Source organism: Canis lupus, chromosome 6, assembly GCF_003254725.2.
Source record: "Canis lupus dingo isolate Sandy chromosome 6, ASM325472v2, whole genome shotgun sequence".
In the NCBI taxonomy this organism is placed as follows: Eukaryota; Metazoa; Chordata; class Mammalia; order Carnivora; family Canidae; genus Canis; species Canis lupus.
The window spans coordinates 28,912,875-28,927,057 of record NC_064248.1 but is presented as its reverse complement, the minus strand read 5'-3'; the positions used below and the strand labels follow the sequence as shown (position 1 = coordinate 28,927,057).

The following is a 14,183-nucleotide window of genomic DNA, read 5'->3' as shown; positions in this document are numbered from 1 at the left end:
CCAAAGGTAGAGCCTTAACCAATGGAGACACTCAGTTGGTTAAGGTTCACCCTAAAAAAAAAAAAAAAAAAAAAAAAAAAGGCTCACCCTAAATAAAGAATTTTTTTAAATTATCATCAACTTAAAAGAGACTGTATATGCATAAGTGTTGTGTGTGAACCTTATGATGTATCCATGAAGAAGAAACTTAAATATGTAAAGAAAAAGAGAAAGGAATCTTAACATAATGCTAAAGAAGATAATGAAACCACAGGGAAGAGAGAAGAAAAAAGGAACAGAGAGGAACTACGAAAAAAGCCAGAAAACAATGAACAAAATGGCAACAAGTACATATTTATTAATAATTGCTTTATTTTTTAAAAAGATTTATTTATTTATTTTTAGAGAGAGAGCAAGTATGCATGAGCAGGAGGAGGGGCAGAGGTATAGGGAGAGAGAGAATCTCAAGCAGACTCCTCACTGAGCACAGTGCCTGACATGGGGCTCAATCTCACGACCCTGAGATCAGGACCTGAGCCGAAATCAAGAGTCAGACACTTAACTGACTGAGCCATCCAGGCATCCCATGATTGTTTTAAACATAAATGGTCTAAACACACCAATCAAAAGGGTGACTGAATGGATAAAAAAAGGACAAGAATTTTCTATAAACTGCCTACAAGAGACTCACTTCATATGTAAAAAAGACACAGACTGAAAGTGGAGGAATGGGAAAAGATACATACCATGCAAATGGAAATGAAAAAAAAGCTGGGGTAGTTCTACTTAAATTAGACAAAATAGAATTTAAAACAAAGAAGGGCATTACATGATGATAAATGAGTAAATTTAACAAGAAGATACATTTGTAAAAATGTATGCACCCAACATAGAACATATATGTGTGTGTGTGTAGCAAATATTAACAAATAATAGAAATAGCAATACAATAATAGTTGGGGACTGTATTTTTTTTCTTTTTAACTTTTTTTTTTTAATTCCAGTTGACATACAACGTTCTATTAGTTTTAGGTTTACAGTATAGTGATTCAACAGTTCTATACATCACCTGGTGCTCATTACAAGTACAGTCCTTAATCAGTAGTAGAGGACTTTAATACCTCACTTATATCAATGGATAAATCGTCCAGACAGAAAAATCAATGAGGAAACATTGGCCTAAAATGACACATTAGACCAGATGGACTTAATAGATGCATGCAGAACATTCCATCCAAAACCAGAATACACATTCCTTTCAAGTGCACATGAAGCATTCTCTAGAGTAGATCACATGTTAGGCTACGAAACAAGTCTCAATAAATTTAAGGTTGAAATAATATCAAGCATCTTTTCCAACCACAAGAACATGAAACTAGAAGTCATGAAGAAAACTGGGAAAAAAAAAACCCAAAACACCTGAAGACTAAACAACATGCTATTAAACAACTAATGGGTCAACAAAGAAATCTAAGAGAGGCACCTGGGGGGCTCAGTAGGTGAGCATCTGCCTTCAGCTAGGGTCATGATCCCGGGGCCCAGGGATTGAGTCCTACATTGGGCTCCCTGCTCAGGAGGGACCCTGCTTCTCCCTCTTCTCCCCACTCATACTCTCTGTCTCTATCTCTGTCTCTGTCTCTCTTTCTCAAATAAATAGAATCTTAAATCAGAGAAGTAATAAAAAAATACTGAGACAAATGAAAATGGAAACAGCGTTCCAAAATCTTTGGGATGCAGCAAAACCAGTTCTAAGAGGGAATTTTATAGTGATACAGGCCTACCTCAAGAAACAAGAAAAATATCAAATAAACAATCTTACTTTACATTAAAGGAACTAGAAAAAGAAGAACAAAGCCCAAAGTTAGTAGAAGGAAGGAAATAATGCAGATCAAGTGGGGGGAAAAATACACATGTGCATGCACGCCCACACACACCCACAAAGTAAAAAACATTAATGAAACTAAGAGCTGGTTCTTTGAAAAGATAAACAAAATTAACAAACTGTAGCCAAACTTATCAGGAAAAAAAGAAGATGGCCTAAATAAATAAAATCAGAAATGAAGAAAGAAATTACAACTGATACCACAAAAATACAAGGGATCATAAGCAAATACTATGAACAATTATACTCCAACAAATACTTAGAAGAAATGAATAAATTCCTGGAAACATGCGTCTTCCAAAATTGATTCATAAAGATAATAGAAAGAAAATCCAAATAGACCAGTTACTAACAATGAAATTTAAATCAGTAATCAAAAAACTGCAAGTAAACAAAAGCCCAAGTGTGTATGACTTCACAGGTGAAGTCTACCAAACACTTAAATTATCCCAGAAATTGCCAAAAATTGAAGAGGAAGAAATATTTCCAAATTATTCCAAAAAATTGAAGAAGTACTTCCAAACTGTATAATGCCAGGATTACCCTGATACCAAAAGCAGATAAAGATACCACAAAATCAACAAACAAAACAAAAACCCCATAAAATCACAGGCCACCATCCCCAGTGAACACAGATGCAACAAGATATTAGCAAACTGAATTCATCAAAACATTAAAAGGGATCATACACCATGACCAAGCAGAGTTCATTCCAGGAATACAAAGATGGTTTAACATCTGCAAATCAATCAACATGATACAGTATCACATTAATAAAATATGGGATAAAATTATATAATCATCTCAATAGGTACAGAAAAGGCATTTGACAAAATCTAGTATCCATTTGTGATAAAACCTCTCAACAAAGTGGATATAGAAAGATGGTACCTCAACATAATAAAGGCCATTTATGACAGACACACAACTAACATCATACTCAAGTGGGTGAAAAAATGAACATTTTTTTCTCTAAGATCAGAACCAAGATAAGGATGTCCACTCTTGCCACTTTTTTTTTTTTTTTTAAAGATTTTATTTATTCACGATAGGCAGAGGGAGAAGCAGGCTCCACAGTGGGAGCCTAATGCAGGACTCAATCCCGGGACTCCAGGATCACGCCCTGGGCCAAAGGCAGGCGCTGAACTGCTGAGCCACTGAGCCACCGAGGGATCCCCCAACTCTTAGCCACTTGTATTCAACATAGTATTCAAAGTCTCTGCCACAGCCATCAGACAAGAAAAAGAAATAAAAGCTTCTAGATTGGTAAGAAAGAAGCAAAACTGTCAGTTATTTGCTGGTGATGTGATATAGATAGGGAGTTGATATCCAAAATATATGAAGAATTCATACAATTCAATAACAGCCAACAACAGAACAACCCCATTACAAAGTGGACAGAGGACCTGAATAGACATTTTTCCAGAGACAATATACAGATGGCCAACAAGCACATGAAAAGATGCTGAACATCACTAATCACCAGGGAAATGCAAATCAGAAGCACAGTGAGATATCACCTCATACCAGTCACAATGGCTAACTTCAAAAAGACAAGAAACAAGTGTTGGTGAGGATGTGGAGAAAGGAGAACCCTTGTACACTGTTGATGGGAATGTAAATTAGGGCAGCCACTACGGAAAACAGTGTGGAGGTTCCCCAGAAAATTAAAAATAGAATTACCATCTGACCCAGGAATTCTACCTCTGGGTATTTATCTGAAGAAAATGAAAAGACTAATTCAAAAAGATGTATGTACTATCTTTATGCTTAGCGCAGCATTATTTACAATAGCCAAGACTTAGAAGTAACCCAAGTGTCCATCAATAGATAATAAATGGATAGAGAAGATTGTGTGTGTGTGTGTGTGTGTGTAATATTAGCGACAAAAAAAGGAATGAAACCTTGCCATTTGTGACAACATGGTTGGACCTCGAGGATATCATGCTAAGTGAAATAAGTCAGACTGAGAAAGGCAAACACTATGATTTCACTTATATGTGGAATCTAAAAAACAAAATGAAAAAAACAAAAGAAACAGACCTCATGAATATAGAGAACAAACTGGTGGTTGTAAGAGGGGAGGGGGGACTGGCAAAATAGGTGAAGGGAATTAAGAGGCAAAGACTTTCAGTTATAAAATGAATCTGAAATGTTAATATGCAGCATAGGGTATATATTCAATAATATTGTAATAATTTTGTATGGTGACAAATAGTAACTAGAGCTCTTGAAGGTGATCATTTTATAATATATAAAAATACCAAATTACTGCCTTGATCATCTGAAACTGGTATAATATCTCAAGTGTAATTCAATAAATAATGCATAAATAAATAAAACCACATTGAGTTACCATTTCACACCCATTAAAGTAATTAAAATGAAAAAGATTGACCATAAGTGTTGGAGAACATATGGAACAACTGGATTTCTCATTCACTGCTAGTAAGAATGCAGAATGGCCTGACCAGTTTGGGAAATACTTTATTAGTTTCTTTACAGTTTAAATACTCAATTGCTGTGTGATCCACTCATTTTATTCTAGGCATTTACCCAAGATAAGTGAAAGCATATATCCATATATATACTTGGACAAGAATTTGCATAGCATTTTTATTTGTAATGGAAACTGGAACAACTCAAATGTCCCTCAGTAGGTGAGTGGGTCAACAAACTGTGATAGGAAATGCTACCAAGCAGGCAGCAGTTTTGTGAAATGTTTCCCCCCTGCATAACGTGCACCTCCATCCTTTTAGCTTTCAATTTTCCATAAGCTTTCTCACTGCCCGCTGCCCAGCCCCTACACCAGTGTCTCGTATTGAGGGTTTCATTGTGTCTTTGGTATTTCTGTTACCGATTTCTGTTGTAGTCAGAATGGGCCAAGTTATGCAGTGATAATAAACAAGCCCAAATCTCAATAGCTTAGAGCAAAGGTTTTTTTCTTTGGCACACATTGTGTGTCCGTTGTGCTGTAGCTTAGAGTTCTGTTCCCATGCTGAAGGAGTCCTGATCTGACATATTGCTGGGTGCCATGAATGTTGACTTGATGTAAAGTTGTTTGATTTGTAGTATTTTATCTATTTACTGGGGGGGGCGGGGGGGCGGAACACAGAAGGAGAGGGAGAATCAGACTCTGCTGAGCAGGGAGGCTGACAAAGGATTGGATCCCAGGATTCTGAGATCATGACCTGAGCCAAAGACAGACGCTTAACTAGACTGAGCCACCTAGGAGGCCCTGATTTGTAGGAGTTTAGACAGGTTTTCAGGCTAGACTGCCTTTTTCCCCCATCATCAGTAGTTGACTTTCATCTTATTTTAGGATGCATTAATGGCATCAGAGACTATAACTTTCTTTAATCCACAGTACAAAAAAATTATATGAAATACCATTCAAGTTGTATTTACCTGGTAAGTGCTATTGTAGATAGAAAGTCTATTATTCTTGTGCGTTGGACAAAGAACCCAAAATCCAGAGAAGGTAAAAGAATTGTCAGTTGCTATACAGCAGAGAAGCTGGGCTAGAACCCAGGGTTTCCATTTTAATATTTTTGTGCAAATTGAAGAAAAATAAATACCATCTACTGACACGTTTTTCTTTGATAGTCTCTTCAGCAGGCCACATTGAAGAGAGGTCTCGGACGCCCATCACCAGTGGCTGGAGCACAATGGATCCCTCAGGGGCGCTAGACGCGGAGGATGAGCTGGGGCCATTAGCCCATCTTGCCCCCAGTCCTCAAAGTGAAGCTGTTGCCCATGAATTCCAGGAGCTGTCCTTGCAGCCCAGCCAGCACCTGCCACCTCTGAATGAGAGGAAGAACGGTAAGCTCTTCAGCATGTGCAATGGGGACTGGATTTAAAGACCCCTCTTTATGAGGTCAATTGATTCCTATTTGATAGTAATATCTTTTTTTTGTTTGTTTTTTGGTCAATTATAGTGGGCAGCCTGTCACTTGGGGGAGAACCTCATGGGATACTGGCTGGTTTTGAGTAATAGGCAGACTTTCACTTTCATTCAGTTCTTTCATTATTTCCCCAGTAAGTATCTGGTAGGAATATTCTTCTTGGAAAGAAGCTCTAAATGCAACCATTTAAGCACCAGATTTCATGCTAGAACAGCAGTGGAGGGTAGCTTCCTGCACTGATGCCAGGGAAGATAGACTATAGTTTGGACTAGACTCCCTTCCCATTTCCCGTCTCCAGTGTGCTGCACCTTAATTTCAGAATTGGCAAAATTTAAGCTTTTAATGATCACTAAGAAAGCAAGAATTCCTTACTTGAGTGTTTTTCTATTAATGGATATAAGATATGATCATGATGTCATATTGATCATATTGATCATCTATTGTGTACAAAATGGATATTTTCTATTCATTTGGTATCTGTTCAGGAAATTTTCATTGATCACAGAGGCTTGCTAGAGTCCACAGAAAACATACTACTGTCCGTTTTTAATGTAAATGAATAAGGATAGATGATATACACTTAATACCTAAAACGTAAAAACTAACAAATGATAAAATATTAAAATTTACAAACACATCAAGTATATATGTTAAAAGGGCCGCGTTAAGAATTTCAGCTCAATTTTTGTTTTCTGTAGTTCTGATGAGTTTTACATTTACAAATAATACTTTTGTAAAATTTTAGTTTTAAAAGCCAGAAGAAATAAAACTCTTCCCTTATAGAACACTTCCTTATGTACCTTGTTACTTGTTTTTCTAGGTTCTGTTTCCCAATCCTTCTCATTTTGGCCTTATTCAGGATAATTATATGCTGCGATTCGTAGATCTTCAGTACATGTGTTTGGAGTATACTTTTTCTCCCTTCAAATAGGGTCTCTGGTACTTGTTCTTGAGCATAATCCTAGTTGAGTGTGAGTGATGTAAAGCAACATTTGGCTCAGGTGCCATCAGACCTTTCATGAGGCTGTGCTTGACCGATGGCTTTAGACCTTTTATCAATGACTGGCCTACCTTTCTAAGACAGTGGCTGAGAGAGTACAATCATATTTACAAAGGAATGACTAAAAGTGATCAAATTCACACAGTACGTTTGGACCTGTGTAATGTTCAGATTATTATCCTAAAAAAATACAAGTTGCGTTGTTATAAAATTTCAGTAATATATAATTACTCAGGAAAATGGTCATATGTAGCAGAGGAGGAAAATGCATTGGGAAATTTTATACTTTGTGGTGATTTACTTGATAAAGCACACCACATTCTCTTGCAAGGATATTGTCTTGAATATGTATGCCTGAATATAAGGTAAGCCTTATTATTAGGTAGCCTTAAATATTAGGTAGTCTCCCCTTATAAACTTTTAGGGAGATGGAGTAAAAGGTAAAAGTTTTAATTGAATAATTTAGTTACATGTACATAACTAAAATCTCATTTTGTGAAGTAGTGCAGTAATATAGAAGGATTGCTTTATTCACATTTATATTTCATAGAACCATCTTGCTCAGACTCTATCCATGAATCTCTGTGGGAAGTGCTTTTTTTTTTTTTTATCATCAGCAGAACCCCTTGGCATCATCCATCTAACACTGAAATCCAGAGTGTACCTTCATTTCTGTCTCTTTTGTCTTGAGTTACAGTGGTTTTTGAGTACATGCATGATCTGACACTGAAGATTTTATGTGTAAACCACAAGAACCACCGACAAAACAATGGGGTTGTGTGTGTCTGATAGTTTATGTTCACAGTCTCTATAAGGTAATCACTCGTGTGATTGTGACTGGTTATAACATTTTATGGGGCTGCAGTTCCTACTTTATAATTATCTGTTTTGTTTTGTTTTGTGTGAGTAGGTAACACATTCACTGGCCTAAATACAAATGGGTACACAGTGAAAAAGTTGGTCACCTCCCAGTCTTTCCTCTTAGCTACCTAGTTATTTCTCCAGAATTAGCTACTGTTACTTGTATCCTTTCTGACAGAATGGCATTTGACTACTTTTTTAAAAGCAGTTTTTCAAAGTCATGTTTGTAACAACACTCAATACTTTCCATTTTAAGGTTAAAACTTAGGAATAATTAATGTGTTGGCTTTTTCTTCCCCTCCCTTCTACTAAGATATTTTTATAAACATCCTAAAACTAGCTTTGAATAAATAACTTTTAAGCAAATGTTTTCCTCAAGTACTTTTTTGTTCACTATTAAATACATGAAAGAGCATCTTATAACCCAAGATGCTGTGTAAAGGCTTAAATAGCAGACAGTCTCATCTTTTCTAATCAATGACTTTAGGAAGTTAAAAATCTTACCTTACATTCAGGCATATGCTCTAATTTCAGGCTTATGATATACTGGCCTGATTTGCATATATATTCCAAGGCATACATGGAATCCTTGTTCAGCTTTCAGAAATTTACCTTTTTGATAGTTCTATGAGTAGAGTGGCATCACATCAAACAATGGGGAGGTAAAAGAACCATAGCTGTCTTACTGACTTTTTCACGTTTATTCTTCATTTTTTAAGTATTCTTAATGCCATGCTGAGATCATATCATACATAAGATGTAGATCTTAGCCTCAAAATTAACTAATACAAAGTACTATTTAGATTATTATGAAATAGTCAAATTTAGGTATTTCCCTGGTGATTTTGTTTCCCTGTTAGTCCTAGGCATTTTAATTTCACTTGTTTGAATTCTTTCCTTTTCCATTTGGGGGGTGGGGAGGCGGAAATGAAGACATTTCAGTTTGGATTAGTGTGTAGAAGGATCATGTCACCAAATAGTCTATAAATAAACCTAATGAGGACAAAGAGGTTGACGTCTAAGCAATGACGCTAGGGTCTTCCCTTTTTTTTGAACAATATTTATGTTGGCGATGTAGCAGAATAGCAGAATATTCTTCTTACTACTGCAGTAAATGTGAAAGATGCTTACTAAAGATAAGCTAGGGTTTTTCTTGACTCCTGAACGTGGCCAAAATAATTCCGTAACTAGCGGCACCTCAAAAGTAAGGCAGCCAATTAGACCGTTAAGTCTTCCTAACAAGGGAGTCCTTTGTAAAGGAAGTGTGTCTGTACAGAAAGACGTATGTAAATCATAGACCTTCACTAAAACAATGCATACCCAGGGAAAATGAGCTTTGTTTTGATGTTTTACACAATATTAACATTCCTTCAGGTGGTAAACACAGACAATAAAAGGGAAATCAGTCCAAGGGACGGTTATTTTTTTATTGTCGAAGTGGGAAAAACTCAGGTGCTGTAAGTTGATTGTAGCTTTGTAAAGGCAAGGAAAGACAGTAGATGGAAACAACATGCCTGAAAGAGCTCCAGCTCTTTGCCTTGTGCCCCCACTTAGACACCACAAGTAGGAAGCTCATAGATGTCCTAATCCCGTTTGCAAGACTGATAAGTGTGCTGGTTGCTGAATTGAAGCTTTTAAGTCATTGCCAGCATTATCATGCAGATTAAGTCGACATAGATTCCCCTTTTTAAAAACAGTTTGGTATTTTAATGGTTCTTGGTGCAGCTCTGAATATGAGGCTCAAATGATGTTAACGAGGCCTCAGATATACCACAGGCCAGCTGTCAATAGTATCAAGTATGTGGAAAAACAGTATCTGCCACTTTTCTCTTGGTATGTTAACAGGCTTTTTGAAACTGTATTTACTTTGAAATAACGTGTTTTAGGCCTCAGAAAAGTGGAGACTTATTTGTTATTCTTGTTTTAAACTTTACTATTTCTAGTTACAGTGGTTGGGTTTTCGAGTTTATGGTCCCATTTTGAATTTTTATTACTAAGGCTTTCCGTCCATTACATTTATCACAATGTACAGTTGTAGACCATCTCTTGTTCTGTTCTAGAATGATCCTACTGGAGAGAAAATAAGTCATTCAAAAGTTTGTTGCACCCAAGAGAACACAAGGGAGTTCTTTGCATTGGATTCAATACAGGTATTCACTACATTTGCAGACAGTCAGATGAACTTTGCTTTGCCATGGATCCCAGCCAAAGAAGATTCCTTGCCTCATACCATAGAAAAATCAATAGTATTTGTTCACAGCTGGTCTTTTCTTCTGTTTTGCTTTGGAAACATTTCCCCACTCTTTGTTAACCTGTTAGGCTTACTCTCACTCCAGGTGTTTGGAAATGCACAAAGGTGATGAGTGTTTGTCTGGAACAGAACTCTCTTACTTAGAATGTACACAAGATGGTATGGCCTACTGGAGACTGGTGAAGAAAAGAGAGAATATTTCCGTTTTTCTCTGGAGCAGACAGCCAGATGTAAAATTCTCAGAGTGTCATAAATGGGAAGGAGGTGAATAGATGCTAAATAACCAGGACATGGAACTATAGAATTCTTGCTTTCCCTTTCTATAACTGAAAGAAATAGAAATCAGTAGTTTTCTGTAAAATTCTCTTGTCCTTGGCTTTATTGTTAAAATATTTAGGATCTTGAATACCTAAAATTCTCAATTATATTAATAAACAGTGTGATACATTTAGATAATTTTTTTTCTGCTTTCAGGAGTTACTTCAGAGTACTGAGACTGAGAAGAGAAATATATACAATTTCCTTAATTTTCCTTCATTTCTAATATGTTTTTAAAAATTAGGTTTTATGTGTTAATGCTAAACACAATTATGAAATTTAAAAAGCCAATTGAACCCCCTGACAACTGCAAACGAAATTCTTTTTTTTTTTTTTTGAAATTCTTGATTAATTATGGCAGCTTTCCTATTCTTTTTGTGACAATCTCTTGAATCTTTTTCAAAATGAAAACAAAGTCATATAAGTAGCTTAAAGGTGAGGTAGTCTCTTTCGCAATGGTCTTTACCAAGTCTCCTATTAAATAGCATGTTTTGTTTCACAGTGTAAATAAGCATCTATAACCCTGTCCACCTTCTTTTTTGTACTCTGGATTTCTTGTTTAGACAGTTTTGCTGGTACTGAGGATTTAGTCTGCTTCAATGCATTGCTAACCACACCCTAGTAGGGTGTGGGTGGAGGCAGAGAGGGGGCTGGGCATTAATTTCCACTCTCGCATTTGCAGCTGTCCTGTCAGAACACTACCATAGGCGTACTGTGATTATTGCTGAGGGGGTAGATGGAGCTTACAGTTTCAGAAGTGCATCAGGAAGACTGTAAGCCCAGTTTAGCACACCTGAAGCCCCATTTTGATTTATTTATCCAGTCTCTAAATAGTGTTCTCTTACAGAAATGCCCTTGGAATGTCAAGAGTTACCATATTTATTAAAAGTAAGATTTAGAACATAGTATTAATCGTCCATTTAACTTAGCATGAGTCTACATTATCTTAAAATTATAAAAATGTTTACCTAAAATTTTTTACAAGGATTTGTCAAAGTTATTAGAGTCATAGAAGTACATTATTTCTTATATAGATTATTTAAGATAATTTTCGTAAAACTGGAGTCTACCATATGACTTATATTAGGCACTGGACCAGCAAATAAACAAACTAATTTATTAGAAGCAGTCTTTCCTGTCCCTCAGAAAGTAATTTTAAAAGGTGACATATATAAATGATTAGTTAATAAATCAACTACAACACCCTAGCTACTTAGACCTTTTAAGGTTACTGCAATTAAATCGTTGGATTATAATCTGACCCTGTGGTAGGTTGAGAGACTTTGTTAAAATTGAGTTGGGACTCTTTTTTGCCTGCGTGCTCCATCTAACCCAACCACAGGGCCCTCTTTTAGCCAAAAAGGGAGAAGAAAGATAGATGTGGATATCTGCTCTCTCCTGTGACTCTAAAGGAGCCTGATAAATGGAGTATACTGGGAAAAAGTAATCCATGATTTTTCATCCTTTGTTATTTTAAGGTATCAGTAATAAGGCACTATTGAGACAAAAAGCAACAAGACATATGTTGGAATAACATGTTTTGGAATTCTCTCTTTGGTTTGGAGTTAATAATCATCCTAATTAGCAAATATCATACCCAATGTTTTTCTAACTCCTTTAAACTAATCCGTACTGTTGGCTACCCTCACCTGCTGCCCTCACTATTATTGACAGGAAGTGTAGTCTTTTGGGAGTCAGGACTCCAGTCTCCTCTGCTGACTCAGTCTGTGAGCATGGGTAAGTCTCAGAAGCTCTCTGTGTTGCGGTATGCCCATTGTAATATGCGTATGGTAGCTTTCAGCCCATGTGTCTCTGGCTGCCCTTCCTCATTGCATCATGTGTTCTTATATCTCATTATCACTTTTGCCTTGTGCTGTTCATTGGGCAGCAGAACCAAAAAGAATGGAAGATAACTTCCATCTCAGTTAGCAGATGGAATTCTCCATAGATACAAATTAATAATGTCGCTGTTTATTATGTTCCTCGCAGATGTATTATTAAACATACATGCCAGCTCACCCAATTAGTCAGACTTTCCCCCCATATTTAAAAAGAAAGACAAATTGACTCAATTGTGTTATCCTAAAAAAAAAAATGAAAAAAACCTTGTATCTAATTTAGGATAGGCAGTATCTTTCTATTCATGGTACTTAAGGGTTGGCAGGTATGTGTTAACATTTTTGTAATAGCATTAGACTATCAATTAAAAGATAATATTTTAACTTTTTTTAAAACCCAAATTATTCATGTTATTTTCTGGTCATTTATGTTGCTGTTTTCATTAAGGAAATGATTATAGCTGGGTGTCTGTTTCACAAAACTTAGATTTTTGATATATGATCTCTATGTTTAATGAAGATATAACAAGAAAAGCAAAAGTCTGATTTTATAACTTGCCTTTGGTTCTTGTCGGCTAGTTAAAGAACTAACAAATACTAGAATTTGTCAGTATTCTGCAGATTTGAGATTCATAGTTACAAACTAGGAGACCCTCTGTGACAGAAGTCGTGATCCTGACATAGTAGCAAAGAAGCATATTGACTGGGCTGCTTGATCAAGGTGCCAGCATGTTGTATATAAGAGGAAAGTTTGTCATATCTGAATATTCAGTTATCCAAGATATTTTTAAAAATCAGCATTGCAAGAGTGGAAATCGGGATTATTTTACTATTACAAACATTTACTGAGTGATCATTGTGTCTCCTACCCTAGAATAATTCTTAGATTTTAAGCCTCTAGTAAAATGTTGCAGTCCAAAATGTATTCTCAGAAAATTGTTGGACACATAGATCCTTGAAAGTAATTCTTTCAACTATATGCAGAAAATTAATTTAGAGATGATTCTTGCAGATAACTGAGAGAAGAGAACCCAATTTTAAAGAAGAGGGCTATGAAAAAAAAAAAAGGTCTGTCAAGTCAAGCATAGAGCCTGCTCTTTTGTGCTAAATGTGTCGTGTCAGGCCACACAAAGCCCATGTCTTTAATCCATAAGTAGGAATCATATTAGATGTACCTCATAAGTTACTGAAAGGCTTAAAATAATAGAGCTCTTATACTGACTAGCATGTGCACAGTACATCATAAGTACTCAGTACATGTTACTGGTACCCAGTACTATCGCTTGATGTAAAAATACCATGAATGAGGTAATATGCACTGTGGTTAAGAGCACCAGCTCTGGAGCCACGCTGTGTGAGTCTAGGTCATACTGGCTGTGTGAACCGAGACAAATTACTTATCTTCCCCTTGCCTCACTTTCTTCATCTGCAAAATGGGGATCATGGTAGTACATGCTTCATAGAGTTGCTTTGAGGATTAAATGAGTTCATGTAAGTAAAGCATTTAGAACAATGTGGGCAAAATAATTAGCACTTTATTTGTTATGGTTATGTATGTATTGAGCACTCAGTACAGTTGACCCTTGAACAACATGGGTTTGAACTGCATGGGTCCACGTATATGCAGATTGTTACTGATAAATAGTACAGTCCTGTAAGTGTATTTTCTCCTCTTTATGATTTTCTTAATAACTTTTTTTTCTGTACCTTTATTGTAAGAGTACAGGATATGATACATGTAACATAAAGAATATGTGTTCACTGACTGTTGACATCATCTGTAAGGTTTCCAGGCAACAGTAGGCTCTTAAGTTTGGGGGAAGTCAAAAGTTGTTCATGAACTTCAACCCCCATGAAGTTCAATTTCAATTTATACTAAGTGAATACAGGTTTTCAGAATTCCACCATGATATTTTATAACTTAAGTGTTTTTTTCGAAAGTCCCAATCATTTTTGTCCCATTTTCCACAAGGAGTTTTTTTTTTTTTTTTTTATTGTCAAAATGACATGCAGTTTCTTAATGTCTTTCCATGTACCTTCATAGCATTCGGAGAGCAGCTTATCTGATGAGAGCTATGAGGGCAGATGTGTAGGCATGGATTTCCCATGAAGTCTGTCTCTCTTGTTGGTACTGCCAGTTCCCACAATC

General features: G+C 36.2%; 1 protein-coding gene across 14 annotated transcripts in view; it reads left to right on the top strand.

Annotated features, from left to right (window-relative positions):
• Nucleotides 1-14,183, top strand: part of MRTFB (myocardin related transcription factor B) — a 210,701-nt gene that overhangs the window by 70,982 nt on the left and 125,536 nt on the right. For 10 of the 14 annotated variants that reach the window (XM_025416466.3, XM_025416458.2, XM_035718209.2 and 7 more), the window contains 2 exons: nucleotides 5,468-5,683; nucleotides 11,871-11,933. In XM_025416466.3, the coding sequence (XP_025272251.1) occupies nucleotides 5,530-5,683; nucleotides 11,871-11,933 (217 nt within the window). In that variant the 5' untranslated portion in view covers nucleotides 5,468-5,529. Of the gene's footprint in view, nucleotides 1-4,409; nucleotides 4,522-5,467; nucleotides 5,684-11,870; nucleotides 11,934-14,183 lie in introns of those variants that run through there. The other 4 variants (XM_025416465.3, XM_025416461.3, XM_049111375.1 and 1 more) reach the window with 2 other exon arrangements.